This window comes from Chelonia mydas, chromosome 2 (assembly GCF_015237465.2).
Source record: "Chelonia mydas isolate rCheMyd1 chromosome 2, rCheMyd1.pri.v2, whole genome shotgun sequence".
NCBI classification, from domain to species: domain Eukaryota; kingdom Metazoa; phylum Chordata; order Testudines; family Cheloniidae; genus Chelonia; species Chelonia mydas.
The window spans coordinates 148,069,397-148,090,660 of record NC_057850.1 but is presented as its reverse complement, the minus strand read 5'-3'; the positions used below and the strand labels follow the sequence as shown (position 1 = coordinate 148,090,660).

At 44.3% G+C, this 21,264-nt stretch overlaps 1 protein-coding gene across 5 annotated transcripts in view; it reads left to right on the top strand.

Annotated features, from left to right (window-relative positions):
* ELP2 (elongator acetyltransferase complex subunit 2) overlaps positions 1-21,264 on the top strand; it is a 118,255-nt gene that overhangs the window by 64,268 nt on the left and 32,723 nt on the right. For all 5 annotated transcript variants that reach the window (XM_037893397.2, XM_043540312.1, XM_043540310.1 and 2 more), the window contains 2 exons: positions 11,214-11,402; positions 13,606-13,675. In XM_037893397.2, the coding sequence (XP_037749325.1) occupies positions 11,214-11,402; positions 13,606-13,675 (259 nt within the window). The remainder of the gene's footprint in view (positions 1-11,213; positions 11,403-13,605; positions 13,676-21,264) is intronic.

The following is a 21,264-nucleotide window of genomic DNA, read 5'->3' as shown; positions in this document are numbered from 1 at the left end:
AGAATAATGAGGTCCCTAACCTTTTTTTTTTTTTAAAAAGATATAGTGGAGATAGTGTCATGTTCAATTAGGCATCTGCTTCCTTCTCAAGCCACACAAACACCTCTCTCCTTTGTGTGTTTTTTGTTTGTTTTTGGAGGTTTTGTACTGCTGCACTGACAAGCAGATATTCTAAAATGACAAACTTCTGGCTTTTCTGAGGCTGTCTTTACTAGAAACAATGCTGCAGCTGTCACTTTAGTGTGGACACTCACTACAGCGATGGAAGGGTTTCTCCCATTGCTATAGTTAATCCACTTTCCCCGAGTGGTGGGAGCTCGGTCGACAGAAGAATTCTTCCATCAACCTAGCACTGTCTGTGTGGGAGAGAGGGGGAGGGTTAGGTTCGCTTAATTACATCACTCAGGTGTGTGGCTTTTTCACACTCCTAAACAAGGTAGCTGGATTAACCTAATTTTTTAGGGTAGACCTGGCCTTAAAAATAGAAATACCAATGAGAGGATGTGTACTGTTCAATTGGGTAGTGTTAATACTGGACAATGACTTGGAAATGAAAAATGTTTGTGGTGTTACGCTGATTAAGGAATTGTTTTGTGGAGGAATTGAAATATACCTGTGTTTGACATTGAGAACACTCTTATTATCTCTCTCACAAAAAGGGAAAAAAGTAGAAAAGCAGGCTAATACAATTCTTGCAATTTTAACTCACATACCATGTAGTATCTTTGTCATTGTTTATACTACTATAGTCCCATCTTCAATAGCTTCAACCAATGTTTCCCAAACTCCCCCATCTCCTTCAGGAAAATTAAATCAATCATGCTTCCCTGTAACCTCACTTTGCACCCCTCTGTTTAGTCCTTCATGTCCCCGCCACTTTGGTCATTGTTGGAATAGTTCTTCATAATGATACTTTTCCTCTCTTTTCTCAGGCCTGTTCTACATACAGTTTTTGTACTGATATAACTATTTTGGTGAGGGGTATATGATTATTTTACCAAAATATCTATACTGGTTTAGCCCCTAGCGTGGATTGAGTTAGGCGTTTTCTACATGTGCAATTATTCAGTAATACCTATTAGGCTTAGGCCTGATCTACACTGCAAATGCTTTGCCGATATATCTATGCCGACAGAATCCCCTAGTGTAGACACAGTGTATGCCAACAGAAGCAGTCTTCTGTCAGCATAGCTGTGTTTACACTGGCGGGTTTGTTGACACTGCTACATTGGCTAGAGACTGTGTGGGGTTTTTTCCCACACCTCTGGCTGATAACTATGCCAAATAAACATTGTAGTGTTTAAATAAAAAGTAATACAAAGTACTACTTATGTGTTATGAGACTGAGTTAAGATTGTTGAGGGAGCTTCAGCTTTGAACTTCCTAATTTTTTGTATGTTAATTGTCAACGTGTTAATAGCATAAAATTAAGGAATAGCTGTTTCTTCTCAGGAAATGGTATAATGTGGACTAAATTTAGATACCAGGTATGGTATGTATAGTAGATGTACTGTAAGTTGACAATCTTCAAAAAACTATCTGTCGGGAACATATTAGGAGTACTTGTGGCTTTAATTTATTGAGGTATCATTTATTTACTATGCAAACTATAGTATAGCACTATGTATACTTTGTATAGTAAATAAATTATACCTCAAGAATTTAAAGCCACAAGTATATTTTACTGTATTTTTAATATAGAGGCTCTCAAGCTGCTTAAATATTTTCAGTTTACCATACATAACTTAGTATAGGATATGTAATATATAGGATAGTGACATCTGTTGGTGAATTAACAGTTGAGCAAAATACAAAAAATAAAACTGGTATTGTTCAGATGTCCACAGAAAAATTGGCATCCAAATGTTTTTTAATCACAGCTTTTAGTTGCTTTTACTATGAACCTCTGTTTTATTAACTCTTTAATCCTCCATTTCAGTAAGATCCTTGGTCACCTTTTCAATAATCTCTGTTTACCTTTATTTATCTTCTGACCTGTGAATGCAATACAAAATTAATCATCAGTTATAATTTGTTATCCAGACTTGCACTCTATTTTTGGAAGAAATTATTGAACAAATCATTGCAAAATTAGTACAGAATAGTGTAGAGGAAAACAAATGAAAAGATAAGTTAGTAAGGAGTGGGGAAGGACTTAAAAGTTCCTTCAACTTTTTATGTCATATCCTCTTTTTATAAGAGTTCAAAAAACTATCTATTTTCACTGAAAAGAGATCTTGGGATTTAGCAAGCTCTTTCAAACTTCCCATTTGTTTGTAATGGAAAACTCTTAGGATACATGAAACTTATGCAGATTTTTCCCACCTTGTAAGCTCTTCAGGATAGGTACCATGTCTTTGTATATGTTTGTATAGCGTCTAGATAGGAGCCTCATCCTGATTGTGACTTCTGGGCGTTACCATAATATTAATAGTAACAAATAATAAAAATAGGATCCTGGTAGTCATTAACCCAAAGAACGCTATATGTTCTGCAAAGTAAGGTGTCAGATATGTGCAGTGGCAAAGGATGAAAGCTTTGGAACAAATGACTTCTATGAAAGGGAATTTGGTTAAAAAACTTTTTTTCATTTTAAGAAAAAAATTCCTTTACTGTGTTAAACAAATTATTTAAATTGAAATACTTTTTCAAAATCTAGCGTACTTTTCAATATTTGTATTATCAGTGTACTTTTTTGCCTTTTATTTCATGTGACCAATAAAACTGGACTAGTCAGTTTCATTTAAGTCTAGTAAGTTTTCACTGTCACTTTCTATTTCTCTTGCACTTGCAGTATTTGCATTTGCACTCCAAGTATTACAGTATGGTGCAAGAGAATTTTTAATTAAAAAAATGTTTTTAATGAAAACATTTCTGTCAACCCCAGAGTTTTGAAATCCCCCCCCCCCCCCCCGCCAAAATATACATAGGGTCTAACTACCTAAAAAAAGAAATTTTGCTAAAATGGTAGATTATGCTATTGATGTTCTTTTATTGCCTCAGTTGACCTCCTCTTCATCTTTCTTTAATATTTCAAAATGTGCATGGTTTTCAAGTGAGCAATAATGAGCATCAGTCTGAACATACACCACATGCCACTTAATACAAAGTATTGTCAATTTAAGATAAAAATAAACCTACAATAAAAACATTGTGATATAGACAGAAGAGGGGAAAAAATAGGACTTGTAACACATTCTGTAAATAATGACACCTAGACTCCTTTTTAGAGGCTGAAACACAGAAAAAAATGGAAGGGAGGTTTGTTGGGTGTATACTACCTAGAGCGAGGCAACATTTTTCAGCTGAAACTTTTTCCAGTGAAAAATGTAGATTCAGCACCAATAAAATATTTTGAAAACTTAGGTTTGTTTTGCCAAAATGTTCATGTTGGGGCAGAACAACAGTTGTGGTGGTTTTTTGTTTTGTTTTTGTTTAACAAAGAATACATTTTGTTTTGCCATTTTCGAAAAAGAAATATTTTGATTTTTTATTTGAAATTACTTTGTTTTGAAATTTCCTTCAATTTTATTATAAAAAATTAAAACTTGAAATCAAATTGTTCTTCCAGTGATTGCACATGCACATTCCACTCTTGGTGTGCATGCGCCCTGTCAGGGTTCCCTTCCCACTCTGAACTCTAAGGTACAGACGTGGGGACCTGCATGAGAGACCCCCTAAGCTTATTTCTACCAGCTTAAGTTAAAAACTCCCCAAGGCACAAATTCATAGATACTAAGGTCAGAAGGGACCATTATGATCATCTAGTCTGACCTCCTGCACAACGCAGGCCACAGAACTTCACCCACCCACTCCTGCAAAAAACCTCTCACCTATGTCTGAGCTATTGAAGTCCTCAAATCGTGGTTTAAAGACTTCAAGGAGCAGAGAATCCTCCAGCAAGTGACCCCTGCCTCATGCTACAGAGGAAGGTGAAAAACCTCCAGGGCCTCTTGCAATCTGCCCTGGAGGAAAATTCCTTCCCGACCCTAAATATGGCCATCAGCTAAACCCTGAGCATGTGGGCAAGATTCACCAGCCAGATACTACAGAAAATTCTTTCCTGGGTAACTCAGATCCCACCCCATCTAATATCCCATCACAGGCCATTGGTCCTATTTACCATGAATATTTAATTACCAAAACCATGTTATCCCATCATACCATCTCCTCCGTAAACTTATCGAGTTTAATTTTAAAGCCAGATAGATCTTTTGCCCCCACTGCTTCCCTTGGAAGGCTATTCCAAAACTTCACTCCTCTGATGGTTAGAAACCTTCATCTAATTTCAAGTCTAAACTTCCTGGTGGCCAGTTTATATCCATTTGTTCTTGTGTCCACATTGGTACTGAGCTTAAATAATTCCTCTCCCTCTCCGGTATTTATCCCTCTGATATATTTATAGAGAGCAATCATATCTCCCCTCAACCTTCTTTTAGTTAGGCTAAACAAGCCAAGCTCCTTGAGTCTCCTTTCAGAAGACAGGTTTTCCATTCCTCGGATCATCCTAGTAGCCCTTCTCTGTACCTGTTCCAGTTTGAATTCATCCTTCTTAAACATGGGAGACCAGAACTGCACACAGTATTCCAGGTGAGGTCTCTCTCTTGTACCTTGGATTAGGTAACGCTGCCACCACCAAGTGATTTAGACAAACGCAGGGAAAGGACCACTTGGAGTTCCTACTCCCCCCTAATAGCCCCACAAGCCCCCACACCCCTTTTCCTGGGGAGGCTTGAGAATAAACAAGATGAACACAGACCAACCTTGGATTTTTTTAGGACACTAAAAAAAACCCCAATCAGATTCTAAAAGAAACAGAACTTTATTATAAAGAAAAAGGGTAAAAGAAGCACCTCTGTAAAATTAGAATGGAAGATAATCTTACAGGGCAATCAGATACCAAAACACAGAGGATTTCCCTCTGGGACAAACTTTAAAGTTACAAAAAGAAAACCAGGAATACACCTTCCTCTTAGCACAGAGAAAATCACAAGCCAAAACAGAAATAAGCTAACGCATTCCCTTGCTAGTACTTACTAATTCTAGTGGAGTTGGATTGCTTGCTTCCTTGGTCTGTGTCCAGCAAGCACACAGAACAGACAGACCAAAACCATCCCCCTCCCCCCTTCTCCCTCTCCACCCTCCCAGATTTGAAAGTATCTTGTCCTTTTATTGGTCCTTTTGGTCAGGTGCTGGTCAGGTTACCTGAGCTTCTTAACCCTTCACAGGTAAAAGGATTTTGTGCCTCTGGCCAGGAGGGATTTTATAGTACTGTATACAGGAAGGTTGTTACCCTTCCCTTTATATTTATGACACGTCCTGTGCACAGTTGCCGGAAATGTTTCCGTCAGTGGTACCTGTTGGAGACAGCTCTAGTGCCCGCTGCTGGAGCTGGTGTAAAAGGCCCAGCCGACCCCAAGCCCCCTCAGCTCCTCCTCACTGCCTGTGATGGTTGCTGGAACTGCCCTTCATGCTTTTGCAAATACTCCCAGTGGACTGTGTTTGCTTGTATTTTACTGTAAATAGTTTAATTTAATTAAGGTTATTAGAGTTTATTGTAGTTAGTTAGGTGTTTACTCCACCTGAAGATTTTGGTCGATTCCCGGTGCCAAGGGATGCCTCTCTCACCAGGCTTCAGGTCCTGTGTTTCCTGCAATAAAGCTATGCCCATGAGCAACTTGCACTCAAGTTGCGTAAAGTGCCTCGGGGAGGCTCATACTGGGGAGCCTTGCCAAATTTTCAGGCACTTTAAGCCTCTCACAAAGAAAGATCATGAAGCCAGGCTAAAGTTTTTACCTATGGAGGCTGCCTTGAGACCTCAATCTGAACCAGGTTAGTGGACTCGACATTGAGTGCATTGGCATCGGTAAGGATTGCACCTCACTCTGTGCCTGAGTCTCAGCACCATTCACCATCCTCAATGCCTAAAAGAGGCATAAGAAGCAGACAGCCAAAAGAGGAAGGTCCCAGGCACCCATGTCTGCTAGGCAAGGGCTTAAGAGGAGTGTGTGGTCAAAGTCTAAGCACTCCTCTGCAGAAGATGGAACCGTTGACTCAGGCATCTGGGAAGGTGCCATGGAGTCTGGAGCCAGAAGGAGCTTCTTCCACCTCTGCAGCAGCACACGATACTGACACTGTCCTAGTACCAACTGTGCCAGAACAATGGGCCACGCTCCTAGCCCATGGGGGCTGCCCAGGCCGCCTACCGTGGCCTTCCTAATGAGGAGGCCCGAGACGACCAGGAAGTGAAGACTGCTATCTTGGACACTCTGGATGTAACACCCGAAATCTTTTGGCGTAAATTTCGGGGGAAGACTTATCCACTGGGGGCATGACCCTGCGTCGTCACCTAGGAGCTTAAGGATGCCTGCTGGTGCTGACTCCAACCGGAGTGACACACGACCCTCGAACTGGCTGAATAGGTGGAACAATTTACCCACATCCTCCCGCCCTGAGGGAGGGCGTGGGTCCTGTGGCACCAGCCTCCCACCCTGAAGGCTGCAGTTGGGCTCATGGAGGACTTCTTAGTGGCCGAGACCCCGGTGAACCCTGGTCCACTGGGCCTGGGGCGGACTCCCCTTCCGAATGGGGGAAAGAACTCCGGGTCTCTGGCGATACCTTGCCTGCCCCAGGCCCCAAAAACAGCCGACGTGGTGGAGGCACCTTGGGTTTGGCTCCAAGGCCCCCCAGCCCTCTGATGAGCCATGACAGCGGGTGAAGGACTCCAGCAGATGATCCGGGCTCTCTATCGGAGAAGTTGGAGGACCGACTGGATCCCGCTGCGATTGGCCTCTGCTTCAGGTGTGGCCAGTTAGGGCACCTCCAGAGGCAGTGTCCCGTCATGGACTGTTCTTTTGGCGAGGTCGATGCCAGGGATGCCCGGGCCTGCCAATATTCCAGCCTCAAAGTGATCGTCCCAGCTAGCCTGGGGGGAAGGCAGGTGGAGGCCCTTCTGGATTCGGGGTGCAGCCTAACGATGGTGCGGGAAAGCCTCTTCCCAGCTGATCAGTCCACTGTGTACACGGGGTTGTGAAGGTGTACCCCAGTGCTCAACTCATCCTCACAATTGAGGGAGTAACCCGACAAATGACAGTCGAAGTTGCACCGAACCTCCCCTATCCCGTCATCCTCGGGAGAGAATGGCCGGAGTTCAGCCAGGTCCTGCAGACAGCGTCCCTCCAGACTGGGCCGGAGAAGCTGGGGTTGGAGGGAGACCTGCTCGAGGATGACGAGGAAGGGCAACCCCCTGGGGACCCTCTAGACCCACCAGAGGAAGGGCCGACCAACCCTTCAGATGAACCCTGAGTGGCACCTGAGGGCAAGGGACCCCTCTGGGGCATAGGGGGACTTCTGTCGAGACCAGAAAGAGGACCTCACCTTAAGCCGGACCTATGACTAGGTGGCATGTGTCGACGGTGTCACTACAGACCCTCAGCGTGCGACTCAGTGGCCCCGGTTTGAACTTAAGGGCGAGCGTCTCTACCGGGTTTACCAGGACCCTCATACTCGTGAACCCCGCTCCCAATTGGTGGTACCACACTGTCACCGCCAGACCGTGTTGAGGATGGCCTATGATATCCCCGCCGTAGGCCATCTGGGCCAAGAGAAAACCCTGGCTCAAATACTACTCAGATTTTACTGGCCTGGAGTACACCAGGATGCCAAGAACTTCATGCATCCTGCCCCGAGTGCCAGCAGGCTGCATCGTCCAGAGTCCCGAAAGCACCCCTGGTGCCCATGCTGGTGGAGGGGACCCCTTCTGAAAGGATTGCTGTGGATCTAATTGTTTAAGGAGCACTGCAGATTTCGGTACATCCTAGTCACCATAGACTATGCCACTCGCTTCCCCGAGGCCATCCCCATGAGGTCCATCACTGCCCGGATTATCGCAGCAGAACTTCTGAAAATCTTTGCTTGGGTAGGCTTACCAAAGTAAATACTAACTGATCAGGGAACGAACTTCACTTCTCGGCTGCTCCATGAAGTTTGTCTCCTTTTAGGGATCCGGAAGTTGCAAACCTCAGTTTACCATCCTCAAACCGATGGCCTCATGGAACGATTCAATTGGACACTAAAGGGGATGATGCGAAAATTTCCCCCGGAAGAGTTGTGTCAATGGGACCAACTCCTTCCACCATTGCTACTGGCAATTCGAGAGGTACCACAAGCTTCCACGCAATTCACCCCGTTCGAGTTACTGTACGGACACCAGCCGCAGGGGCTGCTGGACCTCATGAGGGAGACCTGGGAACAGAGCCCCTTGCCAACCCAGGGACTCCTGAAATACGTGATTCTATTGCACGAGAACCTGAGACAGGTCAGTAACGTAGCCAAGGAGAACCTGCAGGCTGCCCAGGGAGCCCAAGCCCAAGCCTACAACCGAGGAGCCTGAGACTGAACCTTCGAACCTGGGGATTGGGTCCTGGTATTACTCCCCGCAGAGGAGTCCAAGCTATTAGCCTGGTGGCAAGGCCCCTATGAAGTTCTTCGCCAAGTTGGGCCTGTCAACTATGAGATACACCAGCCGGGGCGGTGGAAGAAGTGCCAGATTTACCATGTCCAGAGGAGTTACCTGAATTGCCAGAGACCAGCAACGCTGACAAACTGCCGGGACTGCCATTGGCTGTTTACCTGGGGGAGACCGAGGATGACCCCGGAACCCAGGTATCCCAAACTGGGGAGGGTAGGAAGAAGCCCAGGGACGCCGAATAGGGTTCGGCTGTGGAGTTATTGTGAACTGGCCAGCATGTTGCGGGCAGATCCTCGCTGACCTAGTGGCGCAATACCCCGCCACTAATAGGGCGCTGGGCTGGGACACAGTGGAGTGGGAGGGCCTGTGTCCCCCTACCCCGGGCACCCCACCTGTGAAGGGGGGCCACCTCCCCACTAATAGGCCAGGAGGCCTGAATTGGTTGGGAGCTAATTCCCCACCCTGAACTGCTCGGCTGTATGGCACGGACTCAGCCTGAGGTATAAACTGTGAACTGCCCTGATTGAGGGGCTGGGGCGGAAAGAGTAATTAAGGCCTCGGCTGATTGTCAGCCAGGTCTGCTAAGTGCTCACTGCCCCCTGACTGAGGGATTTGGCAGAAGGACTAACTGCTAATTGGACTAATCACTAGGTGGACTCACTAGCTGTGAGCCGTGCCTGCTTGAGAAGCGGGGAGGGGGTGTGGCCTCTTCCTCTGTCAGAAGGGGAGAGACACCCAAACCTCCTTACACAGGATTATCAGCTTTCCATCCTTGTGTGGATAACTGTTCTGTTTTTTCTAATGACGTGACAAGTAGATTCCTTAAAGGTCTGGAAAGATCTTACCCTCCAATAAGGGACGAGTTCCCCCTTAGGACTTGAACTTGGTTTTGACTAAACTTATGAGACCACCATTTGAGCCTTTAGCAACATTCTCTTTAGCAACGGTTATACTTGTTAGACAAGCACTGGCATTCTACATAGGTGGGACCAAACCATTTTAGCTGTCCACCCAACTGTTCTTGGCTAGAGTGGATAGAATGAAAGGTCATCCAGTCTTTTCACAGAGAATTTTATTTTGGATAACTTCTTTTATCCATGCTTGTTATGACCTGGCAGACTACCTGACAAGCTGACTGCTCACTCCACAAGATTGCATGCGTCCTCAATGGAATTACTAGCGCAGATCCCTGTACCGGACATTTGTGAAGCAGCAACCTGGTCATGAGTGCACACTTTCTCCTCCTATTATGCCATCACCTGTTATTCTAGAGTTGATGCCAAATTTGGTCGAACTGTGCTACAGTCAGTGTGTATGTGAACTCTGATCCCTCCACCTGCTTTACTGCTTGGGAGTTGCCAGGAGTGGAATGCACATGTGCAATCACTTGAAGAACAAAAAAACACTAATCTTCCATAACTGTTGTTTCTCAAGATGTGGTGCACATGTCCATTCCACGAGCCGCCTTCCTACTCTTCTACATCAGAGTTTCCGGAAAGAAAGAACTGAGAGGGGCTCACAGTTGGCTGAGGGAAACATTTCCGGTCTCTGTGCATGCAAACCAAGAGTAGAATGCACATGTACAACGTGTGTCGAAAAACAGCAGTAATGAAAGGTTAGTAACTTGTTGTTGTTGTTCAAGCCAAACATGTTTTTTTTTTTGACTTCTCAATATGTTTGGTGTAGTGAGTTTGTCAGGTCTGAGGTAAGAGTTGTTTGCAAAGAACAGGGGATCCTTTGCCAAGGAGATGTGTCACAACCTGTTTGAAGTACTCTTTCACTTTTTTAAATTAAATAAGGGTAAATTTTTAAAAAGTGAGGTACAAAGATAAACAGCACAAATAAACGATATCCTGTTAAATATTACATAAAGTAGAACCTCAGAGTTATGAACACCAGTTACGAATTGACCGGTCAACCTCACACCTCATTTGGAACCAGAAGTACATAATCAGGCAGCAGCAGAGACCCAAGGGGGGAAAAAAAAGCAGATACAGTACAGTAGTGTGTTAAACATAAACTACTAAAAATATAAATGGAAAGTATAAAAAAAAGGTTTGGACAAGGTAAGGAAATTGTTTCTGTGCTTGTTTTATTTAAATTAAGATGGTTAAAAGCAGCATTTTTCTCCTGCATAATAAAGGTTCAAAGCTGTATTAAGTCAATGTTCAGTTGTAAACTTTTGAAAGAACAACCATAGTGTTTTGTTCAGATTTAGGAATGTTTCAGAGTTACGAATAATCTCCATTGCCGAAATGTTTATAACTCTGAGGTTCTACGGTATAGCTAATTCACCTTAATTTTATGTATGCTTACCTAAATTAAACTTTTTTCCCCATTGTCTTGAATCTTTTTTCAAAGCTTAATGCTTTGAGAGGGATAATGTAACACATGATCCTCCTCTCACCTCTCCTAACTAACCTAGGCCTGACCCTGCAACTTTACTACCGTGAATAGTCCTACTCACAATAGTGAAGTTAAGCTTGTGCATGAGTTTTTGCAGGATTGGGGCCCTAATGGTCTGGGTTTGGGGGAGTTGTGCAGCTGAAGAACGGTAATCTTAAGTATTTTAGCCCTTGCATGGTGAACTGATAGTGGGTTTTTTTTAAAGAGTATCAGCAGAAGATTAACTTAATCTTAAAGCAGTATTTGAAATAGCTTGATTTGAAGATGGTAATTTAAGTTATCTGTTGTTGAATTTAGACAACTGATAATTTGACAACTGTGGTTGCTTTTTACTTAGGTAACTTGGCATGAAATTGCAAGGCCTCAAGTACATGGATATGACATGCATTGTCTAGCAATGACTGGCCGATTTCAGTTTGTTTCTGGAGCAGATGAAAAGGTGCTTCGAGTCTTTACTGCCCCCAAGAATTTTGTGGAAAACTTCAGTAACATCAGTGGTATTTCAATGGAGAAACTGTGTTCCGGTGTAAGTATTGAAACAAACAAACAAGCGTTCGATAAAATGGCTCCTTTAGGAGACAAAGAGGGTCATCACTACGGCATAACTATTGAGATTAAAATTTATAAAATGTCAAAATTATTTAAAAAAATCCTGAAACCACAGCCCTTAGATATTTCTCTCTTTCCAGTCTATTCAGTCAGGTTTGTGTGTACTTAGATCACATGTACCTTCTCTATCGTTTTATCAAATTGGCTGGATAGAAGGAAGGTTGCTGAGGGTTCTGAAGTGTGTGGGTATGTACTAAAGGTCAGCACGTGTGAGCTACTCTTAAACAATTAAGAACAAATCCTGTGAATAGGTTCTCAAGAATGTAAGGGCATAATAGCATTATCTAGATGTAGTTACTGTTGTGTGGTATTATTTGTTCTTTAATGGTATGTTTTGAAACAATCCAAGGCTCCCAGAAGCTACTGCATTAGATACTGTATATAAATGTTGTATACATACTCATCAATGTCTCTTTTGTCTTACCTTGGCTTGTCTTGTCTTCAAACTGTCTTCTGAGGTCTTTATGTCCCAGTTTTCCAGGCTATAGCTTTGCTTCCTTATCCACAGAAAGAGACATGACCACAGCATTTCCATCCTAAAATAGCTTCACTGGCTTCCCTGTGATCCAAATCAAATCCATTCTCTTCTCTTTCTAACTTGTTTAATCTTAAAAGACCTTGTCTCTCAGGTTCAATCCTTCCTGCTCTCTACCTGCTCATCTCACACTGGCTGCCTTTCCGTGCCATAACACATTCTCTGCACTGCAGGCTCATGAGCTCTCTCTGCTGCAGCTACCACCAGCTGGAACAATCTTCTTGTGTCCAAACATTTTAGCGTTTTCATATATTAAATATCAGCTGAAAAAAAATGTTCTCCCATGGCTACTCATATTATTTCTCACTATTTATGTCTTTAATGCTAAATAGCATTTGTGATAATTTGTGTTAATGAAGCTATACAAAATAATATATTGTACTATATGATGCAGACACATGCTCTGTTTGATTTTCCATACCGTTCTCCCTTTGTACTCTGTTTGTGACCTATAGTAGTCCAGAACTCTTTACAGGCCTTGTCTGCACAGGAAAGTTTTACCAGTTAGATTGTAACTATGTACAATACATCTATGATATAGTTTTATCAGAATAACCCTCTGTTTGGACACATTTATTCTGGTATAAAACTGGCTTTTTTGATTTAGCTTAAACCCCATCCTTGTGACATAAGGCACTTTTATACCAAAATAAGTGTCCACCTGGGGTTATACCCGGAACAATTGTATTGCTTTAAATTCATACTTTTTACTGAAAAAACTTTAAACAAGGCCTGAGAGACTGTTTTTTGTATTCTGGGTTTCTGATGTGGTTTTATGATATAATTAAATATTGTTTATCAGGTAAGGTGTTTCCACCAAATCTGTTAACCCAATCCTGGAAAATACTTTTGTCTCAGTGAATTTGCACAGAGGTGCTGAGTATGAATATACGCACCAGCAGGTACTGATCTCTCATGTCCCTGTCCTCCCACCCCCCGAAAATTCCTCCAGCCTGACTTCCCACTCCTAGCTTTGGCTTTCTCCCAGGACTTCCCTTCCTTTGAAATATAGCTGATGCAAACTGCCACTCAGCTAACAGGACCTTTTCTCTCCCTATCCTGCCATGTGCCCAAAGCAAAGCTGCCCCTTAGGCACCCAAAGTCATCTTGAAAATCCCAGATATATACTCTCACCTCCTTTCCCCCCCGAAAAATCCTTCCTTGTACCCAGACCTCAAAACACCTAGTTCCCATGCCTTGTCTTCCTGGAAACTGTATTCTTTGAGTTAAGTATTCACTTTATAAAAGCGCTCTCTCTCTCTCTCTAATTGAATAAGTGAAGTTACCTCAGAATACCTGTACTAAAATGATTAAAGATGCATGCTTCACATCAAATCTAGAGAACTGAGCAAAGTTCACCATATGTAGTTTCAGAGGAGGGGCTGAAGCATGGCATGGCTTTCAAAGCCTGGCAGTGCAACTGCTCAAGCATACACTTCCCTGAGGAATTCTGGATGATTCAGAGGCTTCTTCTACAATGTGACACATCTTTACTTCCCTCTAGTGACATCTGGCCCTTGATTTTAAAGTACCCATAAAGTATACTAACTTCTGCATGAAAATATGTTTACTTTTTTTTACCCAGGATGCTGTTGACCTTCCAGAAGGTGCGACTGTACCTGCTTTGGGTTTGTCCAATAAAGCTGTCTTTCAGGGTAAGACTATTGTGGATAGTGGTGAAGGCACTCCAGAGTTGATTGTAAATTTACATCATTACTTGTCTTAAAAGTGTATATTTGATGATTTGGCTAAGTCTGCTACCATACAACTGATTAACGTTTAAGATCACCTGGAACTATTGTTAGGAGCTGAGCATTTACCTATCTATGTAGGCTTCTTTATTGGTGCCCACCCTATTTGAGTGCCCTCCCGAATGTAAAAATGACAACAATAATCTCTCCTTTCCCTGCCATCAAAGACAGGCTTAGGAATTTTTAATACTGATGTATGAGAATGAAGGTGCTGATATGGGAATGCTTGGGCAAAGAGATGGGGTTTGCATTTAGCTCTGAATATGATGGGATTAGTGGCCATTCTTATTTCATCTGGCAAGTGAGCTCTGTAGTCCTGATACAGCTTCTAGGAATGTTTATCTTCTGCAGTCACTAATCTCCCTCTATGACCAGCTAGTTCATTATTGCAGTAAATAATTGTTATAATGGTGGAAGGAGTCTCAAGTGACTAGGACCAATTCCATGAAGGGCTTTGAAAATCAGGACTGAGACCTATATCTGCAGTCTGTGCTTAATGGAGAGCCACTGCAAAGGGTAACATAACAGGGTGGTGTGTGTCTAGTGACTCGTGTTGCAGAGTTTGTGGGATTTTTTTTTTAACAAGCTTGATCTTTCTCATGGCATGGGGCTTCATTTGTAGATATAGAGAATTGCAGAAGCTTAGTCTGGGTGTTATGAAAATGTGGAACTTTGAGGCCAAATTTGAGTCTGGTAGGAGCGTGTTCAGTATTCTGGCAAGCAGGAGATGGAACTGGCCTTGTGGCTAAAGCACTGAATTGCGTCTTAAGAAAACTATTCTATTCCTGCGTGTGGTACAGACTTCCTGTGTGACCTTTTTGCAGGCCACTTAATATATTGGTGGCCCAGCTCCCCATGTGTAATAAACCAAGATAATCATACTTTCTTTCCTAAGGGGGAATTGTCAGGAATAGTGAGTGACATTTGTAAGGCACACTGATAATATGGTGATGAGCTCCTTAAACAGATCATTGTTAAAATAAAAATAAAGAGGAGGTACTTCATTCTGGACCCTGGCCTCTCATGCAGTCTGAGACCTTTTGTGCCTATCTTCCTGCAAACTCTTGAGGTAGCTCATGGACTTGGCCATCCTTCTTCTCCCCTCAAACCAAATGCTCTGCCTCTTTTTAGGTCTAGAAAGGCCTAGATGCCTCCTGATCCTTTCCTTACTATGGAGAATATAGAGTAGAGCTATAATCAAATCTTGAGGGACGATTCTATTGGCCATAGTTCTGAGGTGTGAGATCTTTTTCAGAATGGTCCTTGTCTCCTGAGTTTGGAAAAGGGATGAAGAGAGTAAAAGTTCCAGATAGGATCCATGCTGCACTCTCCTGTACTCACCTGCCTTAGGTTAATTGGAACCAAGTGTTTGAGAATGAGAGATCCTGCCATTTCTGCCTCCCCCATATTTGTTATTGGAGCAGGCCGAGTTGTAGTCATACCAGCTGTTTGGACTGCAAGTAGGGCTTTGACCCTTTCCTGATCTGTGCTGCTTTCTGATGTTCCAGGCTGGGCTTATCCCTGACTGAAAGGAGTCATCCCTCGAGTGGTACTTTTGTTGTGGGCAGGAACAACAGGAGCTTCTGGCCTCATAAGAGGACTTGCATTCACTTCACAATCCAGCAAAATCCTAGGACTGCTTTAGCTTACCTATGTTGTTAGCCACTATCTTAATCAAGTTTCTCTCTGAAAAGATTCCGCCTAAGAAATTTGAAATACACAGGATTTGATTCCAGTTATTATTAGGGCTGTAGATTAATTGCAGTTAACTCATGCAATTAAATAAAAACAAACTAACTGCTATTAAAAAAATTAATCGTGATTAATCGCACTGTTAAACAGTAACCAATTGAAATCTATTAAATATTTTTGGATGTTTTTCTACATTTTAAAATATATTAATTTCAATTACAACACAGAATATAAAGTGTACAGTGCTCACTTTACATTTTTATTTTTTATTACAAATATTCGCACTGTAAAAATGATAAAATAAATAGTATTTTTCAATTCACCTCATACAAGTACTATAGTGCAATCTCTTTATCTTGAAAGTGTAACTTACAAATGTAGATTTTTGTTATTTATACATAACTGCACTCAAAAACAAAACAATGTAAAATTTAATGCTTACAAGTCTACTCAGTCTTACTTCTTGTTCAGCCAATTGCTAAGACAAACAAGTTTGTTTACATTTACGGGAGATACTGCTGCTTATTTACAATGTCACCTGGAAGTGAGAACAGGCATTTGCATGGCACTTTTGTAGCTGGCGTTGCAAGTTATTTATGTGCCAGATGTACTAAACATTCATATGCCCCTTCATGCTTCAGCAACCATTCCAGAGGACGTGCTTCCATGCTGATGATGCTTGTTAAAAAAATAATGCGTTAATTAAATTTGTGACTGAACTCCTCGGGGGAGAATTGTATGTCTCCTCTTCTCTTTTACCTGCATTCTGCCATATATTTCATGCTATAGTAGTCTCGGATGATGACCCAGCACGTTTGTTTTAAAAACACTTTCACAGCAGATTTGACAAAACGCAAAGAAGGTACCAATGTGAGATTTCTAAGGATAGATACAGCACTCCACCCAAGTTTTAAGAATCTGAAGTGCCTTCCAAAATCTGAGAGGGACAAGGTGTTGAGAATCCTTTCAGATGTCTTAAAAGAGCAACACTCCGATCAATGCAGAAACTACAGAACCCAAACCACCAAAAACGAAAATCAACCTTCTGCTGGTGGCATCTGATTCAGATGATGAAAATGAACATGTGTCAGTTCTCTCTGCTTTGGATCGTTATCGAGCAGAACCCATCATCAGCATGGATGCGTGTATTCTGGAATGGTGGTTGAAGCATGAAGGAACATACGAATCTTTAGCACATTTGGCACATAAATATCTTGCGATGCCAGCTACAACAGTGCCAAGTGAACGCCTCTTCTTGCTTTCAGGTGACATTGTAAACAAGACGTGAGCAGCATTATCTCCTGCAAATTGTAACCAAACTTGTTTGTCTGAGTGATTGGCTGAAGTAGGACTGAGTGGACTTGGGAGATTCTGAAGTTTTACATTGTTTGATTTTTGAATGCAGTTATTTTTTGTACATAAGTCTACCTTTGTATGTTCAACTTTCATTATAAATAGATTGCACTACAGTACGTGTATTAGGCAAATTGAAATATACTATTTCTTTTGTTTTTTACAGTGCAAATATTTGTAATAAAAATAAAGTGAGCACTTTACGCTTTGTATTCTGTGTTGTAATTGAAATCAATATATTTGAAAATGTAGAAAAATCCAAAAATATTTAAATAAATGGTATTCTATTATTGGTTGACAGTGTGATTAATTGCATGATTAATTTTTTTAATTGCTTAACAGCCCTAGTTATTATCCATTGTCCAAAGCTTAAGCCAGAGTTGGTGCCTGGCCGCAAAATTTTCAGGTTGGAAAACATGAAATGCAGGACAGACATTTTAGTTCCCGCCAGAGCCACAATTTCTGTAAAAGACCTCTTAACGTTGGATCATTGCAGAAACTTATTTGCATTTTCCAATCACTCCAAGCAATTTTCAGTTTTCTATTTCACCTGTGGAGATTATTGATAATGCAAAACACCACAATTTGGTTAGCTGTCTGCGCTTTAGATGTTTATGAGGGTATTGATAATAACAGTCTGGCTGAGAAGTCTAAAGATGTTCGTAGATGACATAATCATAAGGGCATTGTCACCAGGGCCTCTTGGAAGAAGAGGCTCACCTATTCTCCATGAGGGTGATCTAACTAAAGGTGGCACTGAAAAACAAAACCAAAAAACTATATGTTGAAGCTATCAGTGTATAAAATACAGAATGATTCCTGAATCAAGAAATTTTCCAGCTGATATCCAAGTTAGGCCACCCCCAAGTGTATCAAATTCCCTTCAGTCAAAACACTAAGGTGAAGCCCTTCATCAGGGAAGCAGATCAGGGATCTGTAGATTCTCTACCTAACAAAGGTCTAGGCATCTCCCAAAGGAAGTGGGGCTAAAAAGACTTAGAAAGGAAGTGGTCATTCTTTTCGCTCCAAGTTGGTCAAGACTGCTATAGTACCGTGACTTAGTGGAGCTATCAGAGGCTTTTGTTATCTCTTTCCAGTGGGCTAGAGATCTCTCTCACAGAGGCTGCTCCTACATACCAATCCAGGTTAACTGAATCTTACAGCTAGGCTATTGAGCAGCACGGATTAAATCAGATAGGGTGGTACTTTACAGTAAAACTGTTAGCCTCACACTGGCCTTCTAATCTCTCAGCCTACACAAGAGTTCGGACAAAATTCGTCTAGGGATTTCAATGTAAAAATATCAGTCCAAAGAATCTAGGCATTCGAGCTCTTCTGGATTTCTCATTAAGGTTACCAACTGTCTAATCGCACAAACCCAAACACCCTTGCCCTGCCCCAAGGTCCCACCCCTGCTCCGCCCCTTCTCTGAGGCCCCGCCCCACTCACTCTCCCCCACCCTCACTCACTTTCACCGGGCTGGGGCAGGGGGTTGGGGTGAGGGAAGGGGTGTGGGCTCTGGGCTGGGGCGTGGGGTTGAGGGGTTTGGAGTCTGGGAGGGGGCTCCAGGCTAAGCCTGTGGCAGGGCGTTGGGGTGCAGGAGGGAATGTGAACTCTGGGAGGGAGTTTGGGTGCAGGAGGGGGCTTGGGTAGAGGGTTGGGGTGTGGGAGGAGGTTCAGTGTGTGGGCTCTGGGAGGGTGTTTGGGTGCAGAATGTGGGCTCTGGGAGGAAGTTTGGGTGTGGGAGGGGGCTGGGACAGGGGGTTGGGATGCAGGAAGGGGCTCGGGGTGCAGGCTCTGGCTAGGCGGTGCTTACCTCAGGCAGCTCCCGGAAGCAGCAACGTGTCTGGCAGTGGCCCCTATGCTCAGGGGCAACCAGGCCGCTCTGCGCTCTGCCCCTGCCTGCAGGCACCATTCCCGCAGCTCCCATTGGCCGTGGTTCCCCATTCCCAGTCAATGGGAACTGTGGAGTTGGGGCAGGGGCAGACCCCCTGGCTGCACCTCTGCCTAGGAGCTGCTGCCAGACATGTTGCTGCTTCCAGGAGTGGCATGGAGCCAGGGCAGGTAGGGAACCTGCCTTAGCCCCGCTGTGACACAGGACTTTTAAAGGCCTAAAATCTCCCGGATTGGCTTCAGTAGCCTCCAGGAGACTTCCAGCCAAACCAACCAACCCTGTTTCTCATAAAACAGCCTCAAATTGGTTCTAATACCTCCTGTCATCACATCTCACACCTGTGTTAAACATCATTTATCCACTACAGGCTTATCCAACTCTGATAGATCACAGTTAGGCCTGTTTTTCCTAGTTGGAATCTGCTCTTAAGACTTGTTTCCTGGTCACAATCACCTCATCAAGAGTTTTCTCTGAAATTTCTGATCTTGTAAGACATGAGGGCAAAGTAATTCTTCATGTGATTGCTTATGTCGATTCCAAGTAGGTGTGTGTGCGCTGCATGCCCAGTCATCGCAGGGGATTTCCTTAGTGGTACCCGTTGGGTTGGCTGTGGAGCTTCCTGGAGTGGTGCCTTCATGGCCGTGTCTATAGGTCCTGCCGACCCGCTGCCTCTTCAGTTCCTTCTTACTTCCAGTGACGGTCATTCGAGCATCTCCTCTCTTGCGTTAGCAAGCGATTCCCTCGTGGACTCTCCTTTTCTCCCTGTAAATAATTTGACAGTTATAGTTAGTGATAAGTGTAGTAGTTAGTTAACTTTTAGTTGGAGGTTCTTCCCACCCCCCCTGGTGACCGGGGCATGCCCAGTCTCAGGGCTTCAAGCCGTGCAGGTCCTGCCTGAAGCCCGTGCCAAAGGGAGACCCACACGATTCCTATCTAAAGTGTCTCAGAGAAGGACACCAGTCCTACAGGTGTAAAATCTGTAGGGGTTTTAAGCCCAGAACTAAGAAGGAGCAGGACTTTCACTTAAAGCTCTTTCTAATGGAGTCAGCTCTTCAACCCCAACCGCTCCCGGTAGCATCTGGCTGAGTGCTTCGGTGCACCACGGCACCACCATTCCCCAGCACTGAGGACCAGCTGTAGTACGAGGCACTGCTTGCAGTCGCTGGTGTGGCACAAGAAAAAGAGAGCTGACAGGGCACTCCCCTGCTTGTGCAGCAGAGCAGGCGGGCACCAGTGGGGTGTGTCCCACGTTGGGACACCCAGTCTTTGGGCCACCTAGACTGGTGCCGTCTACTCCGGCCTCTCAGGGAGGTCTGTTGAGTCTGGCCACAGTGGTCTCCCCGGTGCGGGAAGATTTGGAGGAGGACTTGGATGCTCCCTCCACACCAGACACATTTGAGGTAGCCAAAGAGTTGATTGCCATGATGGCGTAGTTCCCTGCTCCACCAGCAGATGCACCGGCGCTGGCTCAGGCTCCAGCACGAGCAACATCATCGGCACTGACACTAATCCAGCATAGGGGCAAGCCCATTATGATGTGGCACTGATCCCCGGCACCGTCTCGATCTGCACTGCCCTGGTCAGATTCGGACTTCTCGGAGACTGATTCCTATGCTTCTAGGTGGAGTCGGCACCGCTCTTCACACTGCCCTAGGTAAGACAAAGGGCAGCAGGTGCCTGGTCTCCTCTGTGGCTGGGACCAACGCAGTGGCCTTTCTGGACACCATGGGCCTACCACCAAGTCCAGAGTCTGGGTTCCAGGTCCCTGTCAGTGGTGGTGAAGGCATGAATCCCTCCATCGGCCATGTCTGTAGCCCAGGAGCCTCTCTGGGGTAGGGATGCACAAGCCCAGGCTGATGAGGACGTCAGCACCGGCACCGAAGCAGCCGTGGCACCGGGTGCTACTGCCATTTCCTGCACCTCTCAAGTGGCGTAGGGGACCTCCGCGAGCCGGAGGGGCAAGAGGACCCCATGCCTCCGAGGGCATCATCCTCGTCCTCCCTGGATGAGGCAGTAGCAGGCACCTTCACCACTCTGCCCGCTATGGACACCAGGGCCTATCAAGACCTGCTCAGAAGGGTGGCCCAGAACCTGAACTTGCAGGCAAAGGAGGTCTCTGAGAATACCGATCCCATGGTGGATATTCTGGCCCCTCAAGGGTGGCTCTGCCCCTCATCAAAACCATACAGAATGCCACCTAGGCACTGTGGCACATGCCCGCCTCTATCCTGCTGATAGCTAAGGGAGTAGAGTGCAAATACTTGGTGCCTTCTAAGGGGTACGAGCACCTCTTCACCCACCCCCAAATCCAAGGATGCTAAGAAGCTGGACCTCTTCAGTCAGAAAGTTTACTCCACTGGGGGAGCGCCAGCTTTGCATAGGGAATCAGCAAGTGGTCCTGAGCCGCTATGCTTATAATTCCTGGAGCTCTCTGGCCAAATTCCAGGAATTGCTCCCAGCTGACTCCTGCTCAGAGTTTGGAGTGGTTCTGGAGGAGGGAAAGGTGGTTGCCAGGACATCTAAGGTAGAAGGGAATATATAAAGATCTTTTCCT